Source organism: Marmota marmota, unplaced genomic scaffold (assembly GCF_001458135.2).
Source record: "Marmota marmota marmota unplaced genomic scaffold, marMar, whole genome shotgun sequence".
Classification (NCBI taxonomy): domain Eukaryota; kingdom Metazoa; phylum Chordata; class Mammalia; order Rodentia; family Sciuridae; genus Marmota; species Marmota marmota.
Genome location: NW_025999896.1, coordinates 844,307 through 865,439, shown reverse-complemented (window position 1 = coordinate 865,439; position 21,133 = coordinate 844,307). Strand labels below are relative to the sequence as shown.

Sequence of the window (21,133 nt, the reverse complement as noted above, 5' to 3'; positions counted from 1 at the left end):
CCCCCATTTTTTGCGGCTTACTTACTTTACCTTCTTTCTGCCCTCTGCACTCTGGTTGGGGGATTTGTTTGAGTGATGAAGATTGGGTGTTGGCACTGACTGAATCAGATATGGAGAGCTGGCTCCTGCAGTCTCAAGATCCCAAAAGGAATAGCTAACTGCACAGGTTGTAAGGAGTCCTGAGAGAGCATATCCTCTAGTTTGAGGCCCCTTAAGGAAGACCACCACTTATGTATCTCCAAAGGATCCTTTATTGACCAGAGCAGGACCGTGGCATTTATATATATATATAAAAAAAGTTTTGAAGATCTGGCAGGCAGTAATCCCTTTGCCCGCCCACCACCCCCACACTGATTTCCTGCCCCCTTGGCATAGAAGGGGGAATGACTGCTCCACCCAAGCCACAAGGCAACACTCCCCTGCAGAGAGGGAGAAAAGGACTTTCCCCATGGCCACCCCCTGCCCATCAGAAATCAACAAGTATTCTCTCAAAAGAAAAAAAATACAGAAATCAATTAAAACATTTAAATATGAAAAAACCAAAGGGAATTGGATGGGGAGAGGCAGGAAAGGAAAGGAACTGGAGTATCTTGGGGGAGGGTCTCCCAGGTCCCTCTGCCCATTAACGGGCCCAGGGCCTGGGGTTCGAGGCTCACACAGTGAGTTTGCAGTGACACAGCTCCTTGTAGATCTGCCGACGAAGTTTGGGCATGTCCTGCTGGGTGAAGCTGAATGGCTGAGACAGGGCCAGGTGCTTGCAGTACTGGGTGTTAACAAAGCAGGCCATGAGAACCATCTACTGGGCATCCCTCCCAAGTCAGGACCTGTGCTACATATTTCATATGAGATCTCACTCAATTTTTTAGAGACTATACCCATTTCACATAAGAGGGAGCCAGACTCCCATGGTCTAGAGTTCAAAATCAGCCTGGCTCAGATGTTACTGTTCTTTGTACATAATATACCTAGCCTTTAAGTGGAATAAAACATTGAATCAGGGGCTGAGGAGGCAGCTGTACCAGGGCCTCAAGCAGCCCAGTTCTACTGTGGGATAGAGAGGACCAATAAAATCAGGGTTTCTGTGTTCTAACAAATAAGGCTATTCCCTGCTCTACAGCTGGCTGTGAGCCAAATGAGACAACAGCCTCCCAACCATTTAACCCAAATGACTTCAGAACTGGAAGAGAAGGAGGCCCCATCATCTGCTTACCTGTAACACAAAGGCACCACAGTCACTGTCATTGTTCTGCCTGGCTACATTCTAGAAAATAAAAGGTAGACCTATTCACCTAGAGACTCCCAGGGGTATGACTTCAATTTCTGCCTCCTACCATTACCTTCATCATCACCCCATACCCCTCCCCATGGAAACTCACCATTTTGAAGTAACCTTTCCATCCCTGGTGGAAATCCAGTCGGTCTTTCTTCACCGCCTCTGCCTGTAGATACTTGGCAATATGCTATGTGGGTAGGAAAAAAGAATAGTGATGCCTCACACTTCCTAACTTAACCCAAGGTATGACAGTGGTAAATACCATGCCCAGGTTGCTCCTCAGAAACCCAAAGCCCACCATTTTTCCAGGAAAGCCTTGCCACTGGTTCTCCCTACATTTTTCCCACCTTCCTCCTACCCCTTTCAAACCTTGGGGCAGCGGCGGTTTAGGGTACGCTGTGAGTCGAAATAGGTGATGGTGCGTTGCCTCACGTCAACAGAAATGAGGGACCAATGCACCTCCAGGTGGATGGGGATTAGCAGTAGCTCCTTATTGAAGATGTCCACCTGAGAGAAAGCAGCTGAGGTCAGGTAGAACACAAAAGGGTCCTGGTAATTGCCACAAGGGTTCTAAAGGGACATAAGGAGGACAAGTGAGAGAACACAATACCCAGGCCCTGCATTTTGAGGCAAGGCTCAACATCTGGACATTAGATTGTTTAGGTAAGAGAGGAAACCAGAAAAAAGGAGGCAAGGGCATGCACAGGACCCTGGGTTTGATCCCTAGCACTGGGGGAAGAAAAGTCTAATGTTATGGCATGTGCCACTACATAGTCCCAAAACATTGGGTCCCAAATACTAGAAAGGCAGTGGAATCTCTTGAACTGGGGAATTCAAGCCCAGCCTGAGTGATATAATGAGACCCCATCTCAAAATAAATAGGTAAGTATATAAAATAAAAATAAAATGCTGTAGAAATTTCCTCGCCTGTCAACTGTAGGGCAGAGAAACCCATGAAGAAGAAAAATCTCAATTTCCTTCTCTTCCGATTTTCCCAGTTCACTTAGGCCAAGAATCTAAGAATTATCCTCCATTCCTCTATCTTCTTCATTTCCCACATCTGACCTGTCATAAAATTCTACTGGTTATACCTGTGAAACTTATTCTAGATGAAATTACTCTCACAGTCTCTCCAACCAACCCCACCTCCACTTTTAGCACTCCCATCTAGCAACTTCTCCTGGACTACTGTGCTTCTCTCCTAGCTAGTCTGCCAGTTTCCACTTTTGCTCCCTTTTAATCTGTTACTAGAACCAGCCTGCTTAACTCCAATGGCTTCTTGGTACACGTAATGTACCTCATTAACCTATCCTACATGCCTTACATGATCTCTCTGACCCAATTTTTCTATCATTCTCCCTTTGTTCACTCTGCTCCAGTCAAATAGGCTACCCACACAGGCCCTGCGTTCCTCAACCATGTTGTTTCTCTTTGGGACTCATTTATATAAATGAAATAAAAGTTTTCCTCATTTAATACTGCATCCTTGGTGCCTATAACAGTTCCTGGCTCACGTAAGTATTTAATATTCGTAAGACTGAATGAACTTGGGAAAGGGCTCATAGAAAACCACTCTAATTTTTTAGAAGCAAAGCATTGTATAAGTAGTTATCAATTAATAACTTACATTTTTGGTCCACCTTTTCACCCCATCATAACCCTTGGTACGAAGTTTATCATAGAAGAAACTGTTGAAGAAATGCACCTGTGCCAATGACACATAGAGTTGGGTGAAATTAAAAGACCTGAGCCTACCACCAAGTTTCCCCTTCCTTCTTCTAGTCCACTCCATTTCATATGGCTCTAAAGATTGGTTCGAACAACCCCCACTTCAAATCCCTAAGAGTGAAAAAATGTTTTGTTTTGTTTTTTTTTATATAGGTTCCCATTCCAATTCTTTTTGAGTTAGCCATAAGGAAAAACATTAAAGGCTGGCAGAAGGGAAAAGAATTGGTAAGTCCAGAGCCAAGATTAGAGATTTGAAATGGATAACTTCTACCACTTTTTCCCCAGAAAACAGAAACCCTCTTTATATAAAATGGAAGAGATGAACTGAAAACTGCTTAGAATTGCCACTGTTCTGGGGACTAAACTATGTGGTTGGACCTACCTTTTCAGGAACTGTGTCCATGACCAGGTCTCCATACATGTTCATCACCTGGGAAGAAGATGAGAGGCAACTTGCCATGGAGGGTGTGGCTTGAGTACCAGGCTTCCCCTCGCAGAGGGCCTCAGACACCCTTCTCCCAGAATCTCCACTCAGGCTGCCTCTCCACCACTTCTCACCTGGTCATTAAGCCAGTTCTGTCCATACAAGGTCCCCAAGTCATCCATGGTCAGCACATGCCGCTTATAGGACACTCGGAAGCCTCTCACCATGGCATTGCCTGGCATACGCTGGTATGACTGGATCAGCTGCAGTACCAGGCCCTTTCTGAGTAGGCCAAAGGTGGAATCACACAAGAGATGATGGAGCTGGGGCATACAGAAATACCTACTACTGCCTAGAATAAGAACCTAAAATGACTTTCTTTTTCTTGATCATGGATCCTTTGGAGGACCTGAAAGGGCCCATTCCCGAGAAAGAGATACATGAAATACATAATATTTCAGGGTCCCAGGTGAAGACCCTCCCAGTTGGCTTATAGGGACTTGACACCTTGCCTGCAGATTCCTCCCCTTCAGCTCTAGTTTCCTCCTCCCCAAGTACATACCTATGGGAGATAAAACAACAAGCATTCTATTCCTAACCCCTAGGTCCCAGCACTCCTTTAAAGAAAATCAGTCCCTCAAGCCTTACCTGGAAGGCGTGGAGAACTCCTGCTGGAAAATGTCCTCCAACTTCTCTACCACCTCATCAGTGCTGAGTGGGATGAGGCTGCCATAAGTTTGAAGGAATTCATCCAAGATGCCTGGATAGAGAAGAGAGGGAAGTGAGACTTTGCTCTAGGAGTTGACCAAGGGAAGGAGGCTAGGTCCACTAGGGCTTACTCTGGACACAGGTCACATGCTCCTCCCGCAAGGGACTATGCTGGCCAGCTTTCTCCCCGGGCCGCTCTGCTTCTTCCCCAGTGCTCAAATCAGGACCCTGAAAGAGCTCCTGAGCCACATGGTCCCCGATGCTGCACACATTGCTGATGAGGATGCTGGCATCAGGGGGTGCCAGGCTGCGCTCCCCTTCTGACCCAGGTGGTCCCCCAAAGCCATTAGGCAAAGTACACGAGAGGAGGCCTATAAGGCAGGGGAAATAGGATGGGGATGAGAAATTAGCCCAGCTGAAAGAATAATGGGAGGATTAACTAATGCACACAAACATAATTCCACAAAAAGGATGAATTAAAGCAGAATCTACCAATATAAGCCTCAAGGTAAGGAGACACCCCCCCACCCCCGCCAAAAAAAACCTAAAGCATAAAATAAGGATGTCCAAGAGGTTCTAATGAGAAAGCAGGAGTTCCTATTCGCAGATAGGAGGAAATCAAGAAAAGACTGGAATCAGAAATATAAATTTCAGGAATATGTTACTACTCTACACTTCGCATGTAGCCTATTGCCCAACCTATGATAATGGCTCAACAAATACTTGAGTCCTTAATAAAAGATGTTAAATTGTTTGGCTGGAGTTCTCTGGAGGTGAAGTATTCTGAGGAAGAATGTTACAAACATAGAGATTATGTACTCCACTACCAGGAGGGGGGTCCCATGCTACCACTATGTAAACAGTGTCCTCTGGAGATGTACATGCTGGAGTTCTGATCTGAAGTGGATAAGTTTCCTAAACCATAGCTCCCTTTCTCATCTGTACTTAAGACCACAGGACTCCAACTTAGGGGTTCTATTTCCCAGCATGATCAGTTAGTCTTATTTCCTGCTTAAAGTGAGGTTTAATGAAGATGTTTCTCAGCTATTTCAGACCCCTCATTCTGCTTTCCTTAGGCTTGATTCTCACCACAGCAAGTGTCTCCTGGTGCTCCAGCTGCTAGCCCTCCCCACTTCACCCCACCTCTTTCCCACCTTACCCGAGTCAGGGTCCAGAGGAGACTTTGGAGTCCACCTTAGTCCATCTTCCTCCATGGGGAGCCCAGAGGGCACTGGTGGAGACCCTCTTACCCCATCCTCAGCCATGAGAGCACCTAGCAGACCCAGCCGGGGCGGGGGTGGCCCCCGGGGGGAGTCAAAACGACAGCAGGGGGATGGCACCTGTGGCGTTGCACCCCCTTCCTGGGGTGAGAGATGGTTCTTGGGGTGTGTGAGGCTCCGCCGACGACCCCGGTGGCGCCCCCAAAGCTTCCAGTGGAATGTCAGCGAGGTGCTTTTTGAGTAGAGCAGCATCTGGAAGGCTCTCATGGCTCGGCGGCGGCGCTGTGAGCAGGTTTTTCGATGAGTGGGGCGGGGAGGACGAGGCCTTTGGGAGGCTCCTAGTTGACCCCATCTGGTGGGCAGCCTCCAAGCTGCCACTTCCTCTTCTTCATCTTCATCTTCTTCCTCCTCCTCTTCCTCCTCTTCACTAGCTGAAGCATCAAAAGAAGGCCGAGGGACAGGTAGGCGTCTGGCTGGCACTGTGGTCCCTGACCCAGGATCTGGCCCAAACCCTCCACCAGACTTGAGAGGGGGTTTAGGTGGTGGGGGCCAACGAAGACGCTCCCTCCTGGGGCTCGAATAAGCTGTGCCAGGTCTGGGAGGCTCAGGCCCCCAAGACCCGGTCCCTTGTATAGTCTCTTTCATGTTTCAGTACCCTGTAAAACAAAGGTTAGAGTATCAGAATCCAAACATCCTGCCCCTGATTCTTCTTCCTCAGCAAGCCCTATGGGATTCACATGCAAATAAATAGAGAAAAAATGTAAAACTCATAACTTTAGCTCTTCCTAGTTAATGTGATCCACAAAAAGGCCTTTAGAGTCTGAGCCATTATCTCTCCCTTACCCAGATGGAGGCAAGGGAAAATGGCTAAGCAGCAGGCCTAAGTGATCTTATTTCTCAGCTCTCTGGGTGAAACCCAGTATTTCCAGGCTCCACTCTCCATTTTAACATAACCAGGTGTTCTTTGAGAGCCTAATAAAGGTGAGCTTGCTAGTGGAGAATGTCCAATATAAGATCCCTGACATGGTGCAGAGGTATCTGGAGAGAATACAACTTTCACAAGTGAACTGCCCAGACTGGGAAGACAGTTCCCTCCCAGTCTGGAATTAATGCGGGGGAGTGGGGTGAGCACTCTCAGGTCATCTCAGGTAGGAATGGAGGCGCTAGGTATATGGCTCAGAGGTCAGAATCTGATGAAAGGGAAACAATTTTGAAGGAATCTAAAAGAAAACCGAATCGGTGTTTACGGTACCGAATCAAGGTACTGGGACAGAACCGAGCCACGTGAGCCAGGTCAGCCCAGCCCCCTCTCCTACCCCATCCCCGGGGACCAAAATGCGTCCCAGCACCGTAAGACTGGACAGCTAGGCTCACAGGGGCTGAAGACGCCCCGTCGAGGGCCTCTTGGCCCCTGTTCGTTAGGAGCGAGGCTCAGGAATGGGACGCCAAGGCAGGGCGGGGGGAGGGGAAGAGGCGTCCTCACCGGAGCGGGGAAGCCGGGCGGACGGGCCCGAGGGCGGGCGTCTCCGCCTCAGGCTTCCCGGCTCATCTTTCCGGCGCCGGCGGCGGCCCCGCCACTCCTGCTGTCCTCAGGCGCAGCCGTCTCAATTCAAGATTACAGGGTTTCAGGGCCGCGCACCGCGCGACCCCGCCGCGACCGCCTCTTGCTCGGCTTCAGCCTCTACCTCCTTCACCACCACCACCACCACCACCACCACCACCTCCTCCCCCCCCTCCTCCTCCCTTCCCCTCCCGCGAGCCCCAGGCCCACCGGCGCTGGCGGCGCACAATTAGTACGTCACACCCGGCGAACGGCGCCGGCGCGGCCACCACGCGCCCAGTCCCGCCTCCACGCGCCCCGTCCCGCCTACCGGAGAACGTAGACGCCACGGGAGCGTCCCGCCCCCAGGCTCTACGCCAGGCTGCGCCTGCGCACACCCCCGTACCTGGCCGCGCGTGCCGGCCCCACAGCTCCGCTGTTTGCGCCTGCGTGTTGTGTCTCGATTCACGCCCTTTTGCGTTCGGCGCTCGCGGGCCTGAGCCTGGGGGACCCCAGACCCTTGTCCAGTGGGGCGCGTCAGGGCAGAGGCAGGAGGGCAGGGAGGTCCTGATACAGGGAGCGACTTGAGGCGAAATACTGGGGGACTTAATTCTTTTATTTTACTTTAGCGATTGTTGAATAAAAAGAGCTCAAAAGAATGAGGTGAACACCAGCCAGAGCGTACGACACATCCAAGGATCATCTTACCACCAGTCTAGCCTGCCACGCTAGGGGAATGGAGAGTATTAAAGGAATAACTTGGGACCCGACTGGGCGCGGTGGCGCACGCCTGTAGTCCTAGCGGCTGGAGAGGCTGAGGCAGGAGGCTCACAAGTTCGAGGTTAGCCTTAGCAAGTTAGGGAGGCCCTAGCCACTTAGCAATACTCTTTCAAAATGGAAATGAGCTGGGCATGTCGCTCAGTGGTAAAGCGCCTCTGGGTTCAGTCCCCAGTACCAAACAAAAAACTTGGGACCCTAAGTAATGTGGTCGCAAAAGGACCTTCGTCATCGGGCACGCCCTACAGACGGACGCATAATAGATACATCTCTGGAAATAGTGACGGAATGTGGGGCCCAATAGATGAAGTGAGAATGAAGTTTCTCATAGAGTTTCTTCAGAGGGTACCTGAAGAGGGGTGTGGCATTAGGAACTGAGATTTTCCCTGGATGAGGGAGGTTTAGTGGACTTGTGCCAGCAGGCAGAATGATTCCCTCAAACTGCCGCTAGATGGTAGTGCTGTTCTGGATGCATTCCAGAGGACCCACAGCACGTTTGGACAATGCCTGGCATCCACCTCCCAACCCCCCTACACACACACACACACACACACACACACACAAGAATTGGGGGCGGATGGGAGATGAAAGCAAGATATTCTGCCTCTTTAATATCCGTTAAGTCAAAATCTAGGATTGGGAGTGAAGAATGAGTGGACTGAGTGATGAAGTCAGACCCAAGTAGAGGCTTCTGTTTCTGCCCATTCCCCATCTTTTGTCTAGCCAGCTCTTGGCTGTCTCCAATGTGTACCCCCACTGGTCTTCCCATTTCAGAAGCACCTTTTGTAACAATCATAGTTTCACAAACCCTAGGAAGGTTCCATGTGGAGAGAGACTAAGTTTCGCCTTTGCCCGGGGAATTAGGACACTGAGAATATCCCCTTGGTGTAAATGGAAGACACCTGAGAAAAGGAGAAAACAGATGCTCAATGAAGCACAGCCATCCACATACTCTGATGTTTCACCCTGCCTTCTCCAGCTCCACCTTTTCTATGCTTCCTCTAAGGACCTAGGCATTCAGTCCTTCATTCCTCAAATCTACCTCTACACCCAGGCTTCCACTGTCTAGTTCAGCGATGTCCTCTGCTCACATCCGACTTCCACTGCTTATGATTCTCACCTGCACTATAGCAGCTATTGTAGGCCCGGTCAGGGTCCGAAGGCATACTGCATATACATCGGAATAGAATTTCCTGTCTTCCCTGGCCCTCCCGAGACACCACCTGACCCATGGTGAAAGTCACATCATGAAACAGGACCTGGCAGGGAAGAGAGAAGATGTTGAAGAAAACCAGGATGGTATGACCATTCTGAGACAGCTCTGGAGCCCTCACAGGAGCTAGGAAATGAATAAGGGTCTCCCAAGTTTGGTATGAACAGAAGGATCAGGAACCCTCAGTATGGGGTATACAGGCTTTGGGAGAAGAGTAAAGAGATAGCCTCCAGGCCCCCATGTGGAGTTCAGGGTATGCCTGGAGTTACCTGGCTGTACAGCAGATAAACTCCAGCGTCCCAGACTCGCACAACGTATCCTTGGGCCTCCAGGCCTCTCCCACGCCTAAGGGCTGGTTGCCACATCACCTCTGTCACATCAGAGTCCTCTGGAGGTGAGGAGTGTGGCTGTCAGGATTTCTTTACACCCTAGACATTTATCATCTCTCATCTTTTCACCTCTAAGATTCTCTTGGGCCCAGATACCAGCCCCAAAATTCCTTGCTTGTGCCTCTCCCCAAAGTCATTATTTAAAATAATGCTCACCTTTGGAGGTGATGTTAATGGGAACAAGATGCAGAACTGAACGCCTCTCTGAGAAGAGAAGGAGGAAATCTCAGTTGGATTGTCTACCTCAGGTGCCCTGATGTCTGCCCTCCACCCTCATTTAGCTCAGGTTAAATATATATATATATATATAAATCTGATCCCCACATTACAAGATCACCTCCCACCCCTGCTGTGCCCAGGGCTCACTCTTCCGCTTCTGGGTAAGCACTGCTCTCCTTCTCCGAGATCTCTCCCCACTCGCCCAGGCTTCCAGGGCTTCAGGGCTCTGCTTATAGAAAGAGGGTCAAGGTAAGACTAAGATGCAACGACCCCAGACAGCCTTCCTTCTCAGTTCTCCTCCAAACTAGGAATGCTTCAAATCCCTCATGCACCTTTCCCCAGCACCCTGCGTCTTGGTGCTGGCTGCCCTCCAGGATCTGTTAGGTACAAGAAGCATTAATCTTTAACAGTTTCTTTTTCTGGAATGGCCGCTCCCTTGACTTCCAAACCTGGGACCCTCTCTTACACCTATTTGAAACTTTGCAGACCATAGCTCAGAGACCTAGAGACCCCCTGACACCCATTCTTCTCTCCCGGACTCTCATTTCCCCTCACTCACCTGCTCTCGGAGGCTGTGCCAGGGATACCCTTCTTCCTTCTGTGAGGGACCTCCGTTTCTCTGTAGCCGGCTCACCTCCCTCCTTAGGCTTTGCAGCTCTGTTTGTTGGGTCAGCAGAGCAATGGCACAAGCCACAGCCCCCAGAGCTGCCCCCCAACTCAACCAGAGTGCAACCGAGAGTGCCGGCTCTCGGACTGGGCCCCCCATGTCGCCCGAGGGCCCTTTGGGGGCTAGCAAGAAAGGAGACGAGGCTGGCATGAGCCCAGGACCCTGCTAACAGCTGTGTCTTTAGGAATGGAGGGGCAAGGAGGTGGCAGGGAGGGTGGGGGTACAGGCAGTGGTGCAGAAGGGAAGAGGGTGTTACGCAAGGGAGAAATAAAAAGGAACTTGAGAATAAAAAGGAGGGAGGAGGAAAGCAAGCTAGGTGCTCCTGGCACCCCTCTGTAGGGCTAGTGTCTCCTTGAGACCCGCCCCCCAGCCTCAGGAGAATTTGGTGCCAGTCTCTCTAGGAAGGACGGGGCTGCCAGTGACACCCAGGAGGAGCGGCCAGAGCTCAGGAACCCAGGGGCGGCCCCAGTGTTGGGGGAGGGAAGGCTGGCTGGCCATGGGGCATGGTGCCAGGCTCAGGATGGGGGACAAGCTGGGCAGTGTTGAGGACCAGGGGATGAGGACAGAAGACCCTCTGGCTCAGGCATGCGAGAGACCACTGGGGAAGTTTTCTAGGGGCAATTGAAGGTGAGAAAAGGAGGTGGGAGTCGCTGGAGAAGAGAACCAGGAATAAGAAACTGGCTGGGTGCTGGGGTTAAGGCCGGGCCGGGTGTGTTGGAATAAGGCCTGCACTACTCCCTGTGCTGAACTTGGCAAGCAGGACTTCCTGTTTCCCAAGAAAAGCTCTTACATAAGGCTCTGGATAGAGACAAAGAAGCGGCCCTAAGCCCCCCAGCCACTGCAGAACTCCTCCCCAGGACCCCAGGAGCCCATGTTTTCTTGTGCCTGGTCCCCGGCATCCCATCTATGGATTCAGAGACCCCTCCAAGCCAGCTCCCACCCCATCTCCCAGCCAGGGCATGTGCCAGCACCTGCTGTATGTCCTAAGGCCGCCAAGAGGAAGGGCCCCTGCTCCTCCCTGCCAGGGATTCCCCCGCAGGAGGAAGTCCGCCTCCTAGGGAAATGAGGCTGCTTCTGCAATACCTGAGCCGAGGACAGGTTTTTTTCTTGAGCAGTGCACATTTCTGCTTTCTTCTGACAACTGTGGGCTGGAGGAATGCAGGTCCCTGCTCCCCAGTGCTCAGACTCCCTCCCCATGACTCTCCACTACCGTGGGTCCCAGTAAAGAGAGAGACCATGACTTGTTCTCTTTAATATCCACTTATCAATATTTTGTTACAATAATAATAAAAATAATATCTGTTTTCAAAATCCACAGGGAATTATCAAGGGAGGAGCTTGTCTTGGGCTCTTACCCCTCACATTTGGGAACTCCTGGCCTAATCCCAGGTTTTTTTGCTTCCTGCCACCAGGTCCAGCCTCTCTTAGTGCCTGAAAGCAGGGTCTTCTGGACCCCTCCTTGCCCATCCTTGCCAGAAAACACAGTGTCCTGGGGGGGCTGTGGCTAGGGGGGAATCAAGGGATGAATGGGAATGGGGGTGTGAAAAGATAAGGGCTTTGGGAGCTAGTGAGGTGAAGAGCAGGGAGGAGTGTTGTAAGAGAGGAATGGGAATGTTTATGAGGGATAAAGTGAATAAGCCCTGGCAGCCTATGGAGGGAAAGGCAGGTCTGGAGCTTAGGTGGGGCAGAAGAGACTAGGCACTGAGAGAGCTGCATGGGGAGCTGGCAGCTGGAAAATTTGCAGGGCCCCTCAGTGAACCTGGAAGAGTCCAAAGTAGGTGAGGAAGGGAGCAGCCTTGAGATGGGCCCAGGGGAGGGTGCGGATCCGCAGGGAAGATCCTGACCGCAGGGGCAATAGCCCAGACACCTGGCAGAGATGAAGCTGGGGCCCAAGGGAACTCGTTGCTGTGGCAGAGAACTCCTCTAGGCAGCGCAGGGCCAGCACGTCATCCACCAGCAAGTCCAGCTTCAGGTAGACAGCCTTCCCCTCATCAAAGTGCACCTGGGGTGGGAGAGGGCAGGCAGAGTCTAGGCCTCTGCTTGCCCTCGCCTCAGTTTCAAATATCCTTAGAGACCCAAGTATCCCATTTTTCCAAAACCCCAAACTCTCCCTTCCCAGCCTTGATCTTGACCTCTTTGTTTCCCCGCAAACCAAGCCCTTCTCCCCTCAGTTTCTCCTTTACCCACGTAGCCAGGTGGGTCTTACCTGACAGTATAGGTAGTAGAGCCCAGCCCTGGTGACTCTAAATTCCCCAATCTGACGGTCATAGCGCAGAGGGTTGGAGCTGTTGATTTTGGCTTCCTCCCAGCCACTCACCGTCCCATCCACACCTGAACATGGATGTTCAAAGATAAGGAAAAGTCCCTTTACAGGACTCCCACACATTCCCCAAGGATCCATTAAGCTAATAAACATTTGGGGCCCACCTTAATCCAGAAGAGAGATCAACTGCCCAAGGTATGGGAGGAGCCATGACCTATGCAGCCCAAAGTAAAATTGGACATTGTGTGAAGAAATCTAACATATATGACCAGGAAGATTCAGGACAAAATTGTCACCTGATTGTTTCTGGGGAGCAGAGTAGGATTTAAGGAAAAATGAGGGCTTTTGCATTTTCTTCACCTGTGTCTACATTGTTTGCCTCTTTTATGTTGAATATGTGTACATACATTACTTGAATCATTATAATTAAAAAGAAAAAAATGACATCCCAATGTTCATAACCTGTATGAATAAAATGTGGTTTATTCATACAATGGAATATTATTCAACCATAAAAGGAATAAAGTATTGGTGTATGCTATCATGTGGCTGAACATTGAAAACATTATGCTAAGTGAAAGAAGCCAGTCCCAAAAGGACCACATATTTTATTATCCCATTTATAGAAGTGTCCATAACAGACGAATCTAGAGAGATAGAAAGTCAATTATTGGTTGCTTAAGGCTAGGGAATGATAATAGGAGGTAATGTCTAAGGAGCCTCTTATGGAGGTGAACAAAATATCCTAAAATCACTGTGATGATTGATGGTTGCACAATTCTGTGAATATACTAAAAAACTATTGGGTTGGGGCTAGGGGTATAGCTAAGTGGATACAATTCTTTCCTAGCATGGGTTTTTGATTCTGTCCCCAGTACCAAAAACAAAAACAAACAGAAAAAAAATTAGGTTATAAATTTTAAATGGGTGAATTATATGAGATATGCATTATATCTCAAAAAATCTATTATCAAAAAACAAACTCTATTGGGAGGCTGAGGCAAGACGATCACAAGTTCAAAGCTAGCCTCAGCAATGGCGAGGTGCTAGCAACTCAGTAAGATCCTGTCTCTAAATAAAATAGAAAATAGGGCTGGGGAGGTGACTCAGTGGTCGAGTGTCCCTGAGTTCAATCCCCATACCAAAAAAACCCACCAAAACTCTAGAGGGTTTAGGGATGTAGTTCAGTCACAGGGCACTTGCCTAGAATGGGCAAGGCCCTGAGTATCATCTCCAGCACCACAGAAACAAACAAAAGGAAAGAAAGAAACCCCTAGGGCTAGGGTAATTGCAAATTGCTAAAGAAATAATAATGGAGGGGGCCTGGGGATGTGGCTCAAGCGGTAGCGCGCTTGCCTGACATGCGTGCGGCCCGGGTTGGATCCTCAGCACCACATACAAACAAAGATGTTGTGTCCGCCGAAAACTAAAAAATAAATATTGAAAAACTCTCTCTCTCTCTCTCTCTTTTTTTTAAAAAAAGAAGAAATAATAATGGAGTATCAGGTGGTTTCCAAGTCACCAACCCAGCCCAAGCTTGCTGTCTGTTTCCCCAATCTAATCTCACACTCTTCTCTGATCACTCCCTCCCACCATCTGGCCTTCATCCTGTTCCTTCCAGGCACCAAGCTCATTCTCCCTCCCTGCAGGGCTTCTTCCCTCTTCCCAAGATTCCTCCCTGGCTGGCACCTCTGCCTTCTGGGTCACCCAGTTTTTAAAAACCAGCCCTGCTGGGTATGGTGATGTACACCTGCAACCCCAGCAAATGGAATATTATTCAACCATAAAAGGAATAAAGTATTGGTGTATGTTATCATGTGGCTGAACATTGAAAACATTATGCTAAGTGAAAGAAGCCAGTCCCAAAAGGACCACATATTTTATGATCCCATTTATAGGAAGTGTCCATAACAGACGAATCTAGAGAGATAGAAAGTCGATTATTGGTTGCTTAACCCCAGCAAATTGGAAGGCTGAGGCAGGAGGATCACATATTCAAGGCCAACCTCAGCAACTTCACAAGGCCCTAAGCAACTTAGTAAGACCCTGTCTCAAGAGAAAAATAAAAAGGGCTGGTGATGTAGCTCAGTGGTAAATGGCCAGTATCAAAAAAAAAAAAGTCAGCCCCATCCCTGCCTCCATTAATCTCTTCCCTCTTCTCTTTCTTTCCTAGCAGTCATCAACAATCGAATATATCTCATTTATTCATCATTCATTCATGTGTTTGTTTGGAATCTGACTACCCCATGAGAGCAAGGATGATTATCTTTTTTTTTTTTTCTGCAATACTGGGGTGATAAAACCCAGGGCTGCCCATAAATCAAGTGCTCTAGGACTGAACTACATCCTTGGCCCTTTCTTTTTCTTTCTTTTCTTTTAGTTGTAGATAGACACAATACCTCTATTTTATTTATTTATCTTTTATGTGATGCTAAGGACCAAACCCAGTGCCTAACACATGCTAGGTGAGCACTCCACCGACCACTGAGCCACAGCCACAGCCCTTTCTAAAGATTTTGTTTTGAGGCAGGGATTCATTAAGTTGTTGAGGTTGGCCTCTGGGGAATACAGGCATGCTCCATGGTGCCTGGCTTCACATTACCTTTCTTTCTTTTTAAAATATTTTTTAGTTATTGATGTACCTTTATTTTTTATTTATTTATATGTGGTGCTGAGGATCAAACCTAGTGCCTCATACATGCTAAGGCAAGTGCTCTGCCACTGAGCCACAACCACAGCCCCTTCATATTACCTTTCTTTCTTTTTTTAAACATGGAGGGTATTTTTTTTTTAACCACCAACAATGAACAAAAAATAAAATTCACTCACTCTGTGCTGTTTCAAAATTTCAGTGTTAGTTTTGTATGCCCTCCCCCCACCAGCCCTGTTGGTAAGAAACTAAAACATTACACCTGGTGAACAGGAAAGATTCACTACGCCTCAAATGTAGAACACCTATGAAACAGAGGAATGTTGGGTTTTTATACAGAAGCACATAAAAAAAAAAAAAAGATGCAGGACCCTTCAGTTCTTCACTATTCTTAGAAAAACTTTCCAGAATACTGCTTCACACAAATTCACCATTAGTTTCCGTGTTGGGGAAGGTTTCCTTTGGCTGTTCAGCTTCCATTTTCTTGTATTAAGTGGACAATTGAGTGAATCTGCCATCCCCTCATGGACCTGAGGCCTTAGCTGGTCACAGCACAACTCTCCCGCCTTCTTGCACCCTCCCACTTCACATTACTTTCAATGGCCTACCTGAGAATGACTTCCAAACTCCTTTGTGACCTGGCTTCGTCTTCCGCAGCCTCATAACCCACCCTGTTCTCTAGCACTTTCTGCTTCAGCCACACTGAACTTCTTACAGCCCCCAGCCTGTCAGACCCTTGGCAAACTCCAGGCTTTCACATGGTGATTCCTTTGCCTGCCACACCCTGATCCTTGGCCACCTTACACTCAGGTTTCAAAGCCCAGTGATGCCTCACTGTCATAGGGAAGGAGTCCCTGGTTCCACTCTGAAGTTGTTTTGTCTTCCTCTATCCTGCCATGGATCTTTGTCTACTCTGAGTGTTGTCCTTGTCACATGGCACTGTAATTACATATTTATATGCTGTCTCCTGTCCTAGACAGTGACTTCTTGAGCACAGGTGTGGGTGTGATTTGCTAGGGTCACCTAGGCTGGTCCCTAGCAAATAGCAGGTTCTTAGTGCGTGTGTGTTCAGTCAATGAATGAATGGATGTCTTGGGTAACTGCCAAAATAAGTGAACTATACTGAGAGGTGGAGGGCTGGCCGGGCCATGAAGAAGAGGGAGGGGAGAAAAGGAGGGAAGGAATCCCAACTATGGAACCAGCTTGAGCAAAGGCTGGTTGTAACCAAAGGGCAGAGTGTGTTTGAAACTATGGTCACACAAAAACTTCAAATGGATATTCTGTGCTGCCTGGCCACCCACTTGCCCCCACCAAGCAGGCTTTCGTTTTCCCAAAGACAATGATTTGGTACCGTCTCTCCTCAAACCCCCTGTCCCTATCTCCCTAGTTCTCTGAAGGACCTAGAAGTCCTCAGACAAGGGCTCTCTCACCCCCCACACCAACAAAATCTATAAACCTACCTGTTCTCTCAGACTCCTTAGACCCCCTTGTGATGGTGGAAGATGTGTCCTCTCTTCCTGATGGAAAGCATACCCTCCCAATGTCTCTTGGACACTGCCCCTGCAGGATCCCCAACCCTCACCCCAGCAAGTATACCTCTCATGTGGACCATGTCCAGCACATGAGCACACTCTAGCTGGCTTCACAGCCTGCTTCTTCCTAATATCATTGTGACCTTGGACAAGCTGTATAATCTCCATCTTTAAATAGAGGTTACCAGAACATCCTTCTTTTAGGGCTATTATGAAGATCAGACAGAATCAAATAAATGAGAGCTAGTCATAGTCCAAAACGCACTCAATAAAACTAAGAGGAATACAGTATTGCTTAAAATGACAAAATTTTTCTGATGCACACTTCCCTGCATCTAGTGGTTAATTTCTCTGCTCTTTGTCCTAGAGAAACTTCTAAAAAGGATTGCCACTATCTCAATTTTTTTTATTTTTTTATTTTCTTGACTCAACCCATAGGGGCCTCTATTCTAACTCCACCACCAAAACCTCCGTCATCAAGGTCACCAGTCGTCTTTAATGTTACCAAACCCAGCAGTCATTTCTCTGTTCTCATCTCATGTGATGCATCAGCTGCTTCTGTACAGCCGGCCACATCCTCCTTCTTAAATCAGAGTCTTCTCTTAGATTACAGGACACCACCCTCCCTGAGTTTCTTCCTCTATGTCTGCTTCTCAATCTCAGCCCAGCTTCCCTCCTTTGCCCTATGTCCAGATGGCCTGGGGCCTTAGGGCTTCTTTCTTTCCCTGGGTGTCTTATTCAGTTCTGTAGCTTATGGTCATTACCTTTTTTTTTTTTTTTTAAATCCAGGGGCACTTTACCACTGAGTTACAAAGCCCTTTTGACTTTTTATTTTGAAGCAGGGTCTCACTAAATTGCTGAGACTAACCTCAACTTTACAATCCTCCTGTCTCAGCCTCTTGAATCACTGGGATGGTGGGTATATACTCAACTCCCATGAGACCCACAAACAATCCCTCCTTGTATCTTCAAGCCACATACTTCTGTCTTTATAGTTCCTCACCTAGCCTGAGCTAGTCTACTATGTCCAGCCATCTATTTGTGAAATTCCCTTTAGTATTGCCTATCCACTTGTTTATTATTAAGCATCTCAGTTAATTATTAAACAGAGGTTACCAGAACATCCTTTGAGAGCTATTATGAAGATCAGACAGAATGTACACATTCCAACTTACTTCATCCCTGGTAACTTATTTCTTGTAAACCCTGTCTTACAAGTGGCTTTTTCATTTCCAGAGATATCCAAATTACAAATTGAGAAATCAAAAGTTGAGTACAGTGGTGCACACTTGTAATCTCAGCTATCTGGGAGGCCGAGACAGGAAGATTGCGAATTCAAGGACCACTTGGGCAACTAAGCAAGACTGTGTCTCAAAATTTAAAAAAAATATAAAAGGGCTGGGGATGTAGTTTAATAATAGAGCATCCCTATATTCAATCCCTAGTACCTGGGAAATTTTTTTTTGATTGTGAAAATAACATTTGGTCATGGTTATGGATTCATTAGTATGGAGGGATAAGAGAACATAAAAACCTTTCTCCACTCTACCCCACGCCCATCCCTCAAAAATAACCATTGCAGAACTGGGAATGTAGATTAGAGGTAGTGGCTTTGCCTAGCATGCATGAGGCCCTGGGTTCCATTCCCAGAACCACAAATATATTTTAAAATATATTTATCATTCGTGGTTCCTCAGTTTCTCTTATTCTTTGTGTCAGACCTACAAACAATCCCTCCTTGTATCTTCAAACCACATGCTGAATCCAACTACTTCTCTCCATCTCTGCTGCAAACATCCAGGACTGGACCTGTCCTCATGTTTTGACTCCTGGCCTTCCCAATGGAGGGACATTTCAGGTGAGAGAACAGCATGTGCAAAGTCCAGAAGAGGGTACACTGGAATGCAGACATATCTGCTCACTACAAGCATGGCGAATGCATAGGGAGTGCTCAGAAATAAGGTTGAGACCGGGCCATTAAGAGGCAGGCCAGAAGCCAAGCAGAGAAGTGATGGAATAATGAAATGGAAGTTTCAGGGGACTTAGCTTAGAAGGGTAAATGAGGCAGAATGGAGGGATGGGAGGGTGAGGAAGGGAGAAGGGGCCAGAAGTGGGTTTGAGGTTCTGAGGTTGTAGTGCTGACGTGGAAGGTGGGGAAGGAATGGGAAAAAAGAGCAGAGAATAGAAACATTTGGAGGAACAATGATCAGGGCATGCAAACCCCTGGGATACAGGGGATTGGGGGACAAATGAATCCCAGGTATTTGAAATCTGAGGACTGATAGAGAAAGCTGGGGCCACTGAGGAGGTAGAAAAGCCAGCCTGGATGAAGAGGGCAAGGGTCTTCCCAGGTTCCCAGGCATGGGTCATAAAGAGAACCAAACCCTGAGAACTTTGATGAACCGGCTCCCAGATTCTTAGGCTGAAGGACGGGCAGGAGTTGAGAAAACAAAGGATCTGAGGGATCCCTTTCCCAGGAGGCTAGTGCCATAGGATGAAAGAGGAGATCTCAGAGATGGGGATGGGGTCTCACCTGCCTGTGCTCCATCCTGTCCCGGCTGTGGGTGAACTGTAAGACACAGAAGGGGTTATTGAGACCTGCCCTGCCCCTCTGTCACCCTTCCTTCCAGGTATGACTCACCCATCACCCACCTTCATAGTGGGCTGCAATCGCTTTTCGAGTCCGTGCTTTCCGGCCTTTAGGTGCTGAGAATCAAGGAAAGACAGATGAGCAGAGTAGATCCCTCTGGAGGCCCAGGAGCCGCTTAGCAGCCCTGCTCTCCTCTCAGGACCCTGGCGTCCTTGGTCTTGTCTAGTCTCCTGTCCTCAGAACCTCAGGCCTCATCTTCTTCCATAAATAGAGTGATTATATAATTATCATCCAAATCAGGTTGCTTCTGAGAGCAAAAGGGGGTGCTATTAATAATCACAATGGCTGGAGGTGTAGCTCTGTAGTAGAGTATTCGCCTAACATACGCAAGGCCCTGGGTTCTATCTCTTATAGTGCAGCAGGGGAAATAACATTGAGATAACAGGTGTAACCCATGGGAACCTGGATCCATGGTCATGTGGACATCCCATTCATAAGTGTCTTTGCTAATTGGGTCCCAGGCCTCTGACTCTCCCACCTGGTCCTCATCATGACTCCAGGGATCCTCCTAACTCCTGACTATCCCCTCTTCATATCTGGGGTAGAGTTAATGAAAAGCAGGTCTATGTGACAAAAGGAGCCTCAGAGCAAAGGTTATAATTCCTAAGTTTGAGCCTCAACTGTTCAGCTGTGTGACTCAGAACATCCCCCTTCACTCTTTGTGCCTCAGTTTCTCTTGAAGGATAATGATTTCTGCTCTGCCCACTTCACAGGGCTGTTACATGAACAAAATTAATAATGAATTCAGAAGCCACCTTAAACTGGCCACTCTTGTCATTCTTAGAGGGATGCTCACCATTTCTGCGAGGCCGGACTAGTTGTTTCAGGAAAGGCACAACACCCTGGCTTTCCTCAGTCTGGGGGTTCAGTTCCTAGGAGAATTAAGGGCAGGGATCAACTAGGACCTCCCAAAGATATAAGCAAAGATGATCAGAGCCTGTCAGAAGAGCAACCAGCCAGCAATGGACACAGAAGTCTTAGGGACTGATTAAGCGTGGGGTCAGGCCCTTTCCCAAGACCAGCCACACCTTCCTGCCCTCACATCCCCTCCACAGCACAGCCCCTGCACTCCAGTGATATGCTACACAAATGCCCACACTCAGTCAGTGTGCCTAGGCAGTACACACTGACATAACAGCATCCATGTCCCATGGCAAAATGGTATATCTCATAACCTCACTTCACCTACAGCCAATAAACACTTGCATTCAGTTAGCAACTGGGGCACAAACTTCTTATACATGGTGGTCACCCTCTCTCACACACAGACATACCCACTTATACTGCTGCACCCCCCTCCACACACACACACACACACACACAGACTCACACCCATGCATGTGAGTCTTCATGCACACATACTGGGCACACACCTCACTCACAGCTGGCACAGCTGCAGCCTCAGCTCTGACATGCTTCCCCTGCCTTGCAGCCCACCCACACACAGTGCCCACACCTACTCACCAGCAGCTCCTGGTCCTCCTCTGCCAACAGCTCCCCCTGGGAAGGCTCCTGCTGGGAAGGAGGCAGCCGTCACCCTGTTCTTCTTCACCTGACATCTCGCCCTCCACCCATCCTCAGGTCCCCTGGCCCTCTGCCCACCCGACCCCCATAGGTTCTTCTGCAGTCTCTGCTCCTAATGTGCCCAGGGAAGGAGTGTGCTGCCAGGCCTCACCTGGGCAGACAGCGATGCCCGGCTCCCCAGGCTGACCACGGCCAGCAGGAGGCCAAGGCAAGCCAGCGCCAGGCCCAGGCCCAGCACAAACGGGGCCCAGCAGGGCGGTGCCCGGCTCCCCCTGGCGCCCCTCCGCCTCTGGCTCCGACGGGCGGCCATGGGGGCGGGGGGCTTTGCCCTGGCCCTCACCGGCCCCCCCCGAGTC

At 48.8% G+C, this 21,133-nt stretch overlaps 3 protein-coding genes across 8 annotated transcripts; all 3 read right to left on the bottom strand.

Moving 5' to 3' along the window:
* Nucleotides 1–231: 231 nt before the first annotated feature.
* Senp3 (SUMO specific peptidase 3) lies at nucleotides 232–7,072 on the bottom strand. Of its 4 annotated transcripts, none has more exons than XM_048797985.1 (11): nucleotides 6,837–7,070; nucleotides 5,293–6,009; nucleotides 4,265–4,504; nucleotides 4,074–4,185; nucleotides 3,560–3,707; nucleotides 3,384–3,431; nucleotides 2,901–2,978; nucleotides 1,643–1,843; nucleotides 1,377–1,460; nucleotides 1,211–1,261; nucleotides 232–763 (listed from the first exon to the last, which is right to left on the bottom strand). In XM_048797985.1, the coding sequence occupies exons 2-11, from the start codon at nucleotides 5,996–5,998 to the stop codon at nucleotides 653–655; spliced, it is 1,779 nt and encodes a 592-aa protein (XP_048653942.1). In that variant the 5' UTR covers nucleotides 5,999–6,009; nucleotides 6,837–7,070; the 3' UTR covers nucleotides 232–652. The 4 variants fall into 4 exon arrangements, with proteins under 4 accessions (XP_048653942.1, XP_015359902.1, XP_048653943.1 ...); XM_015504416.2 differs by having other exon boundaries at nucleotides 1,643–1,780; nucleotides 6,837–7,069; XM_048797986.1 differs by lacking the exon at nucleotides 1,211–1,261 and having other exon boundaries at nucleotides 6,837–7,072.
* A 1,183-nt stretch (nucleotides 7,073–8,255) lies between these two features.
* Tnfsf13 (TNF superfamily member 13) lies at nucleotides 8,256–12,160 on the bottom strand. Of its 2 annotated transcripts, none has more exons than XM_048797989.1 (7): nucleotides 12,026–12,160; nucleotides 10,051–10,280; nucleotides 9,639–9,717; nucleotides 9,429–9,476; nucleotides 9,153–9,271; nucleotides 8,791–8,929; nucleotides 8,256–8,572 (listed from the first exon to the last, which is right to left on the bottom strand). In XM_048797989.1, the coding sequence occupies exons 2-7, from the start codon at nucleotides 10,255–10,257 to the stop codon at nucleotides 8,463–8,465; spliced, it is 702 nt and encodes a 233-aa protein (XP_048653946.1). In that variant the 5' UTR covers nucleotides 10,258–10,280; nucleotides 12,026–12,160; the 3' UTR covers nucleotides 8,256–8,462. The 2 variants fall into 2 exon arrangements, with proteins under 2 accessions (XP_048653946.1, XP_048653945.1); XM_048797988.1 differs by lacking the exon at nucleotides 12,026–12,160 and adding an exon at nucleotides 11,130–11,355.
* Tnfsf12 (TNF superfamily member 12) lies at nucleotides 11,396–21,124 on the bottom strand. Of its 2 annotated transcripts, none has more exons than XM_048797990.1 (7): nucleotides 20,929–21,124; nucleotides 20,718–20,768; nucleotides 20,050–20,125; nucleotides 19,256–19,309; nucleotides 19,137–19,172; nucleotides 12,365–12,489; nucleotides 11,396–12,160 (listed from the first exon to the last, which is right to left on the bottom strand). In XM_048797990.1, exons 1-7 carry the CDS (start codon nucleotides 21,085–21,087, stop codon nucleotides 11,909–11,911), a joined length of 753 nt encoding a protein of 250 aa, XP_048653947.1. In that variant the 5' UTR covers nucleotides 21,088–21,124; the 3' UTR covers nucleotides 11,396–11,908. The 2 variants fall into 2 exon arrangements, with proteins under 2 accessions (XP_048653947.1, XP_015359908.1); XM_015504422.2 differs by having other exon boundaries at nucleotides 20,718–20,765.
* Between the last annotated feature and the right edge of the window lie 9 nt (nucleotides 21,125–21,133).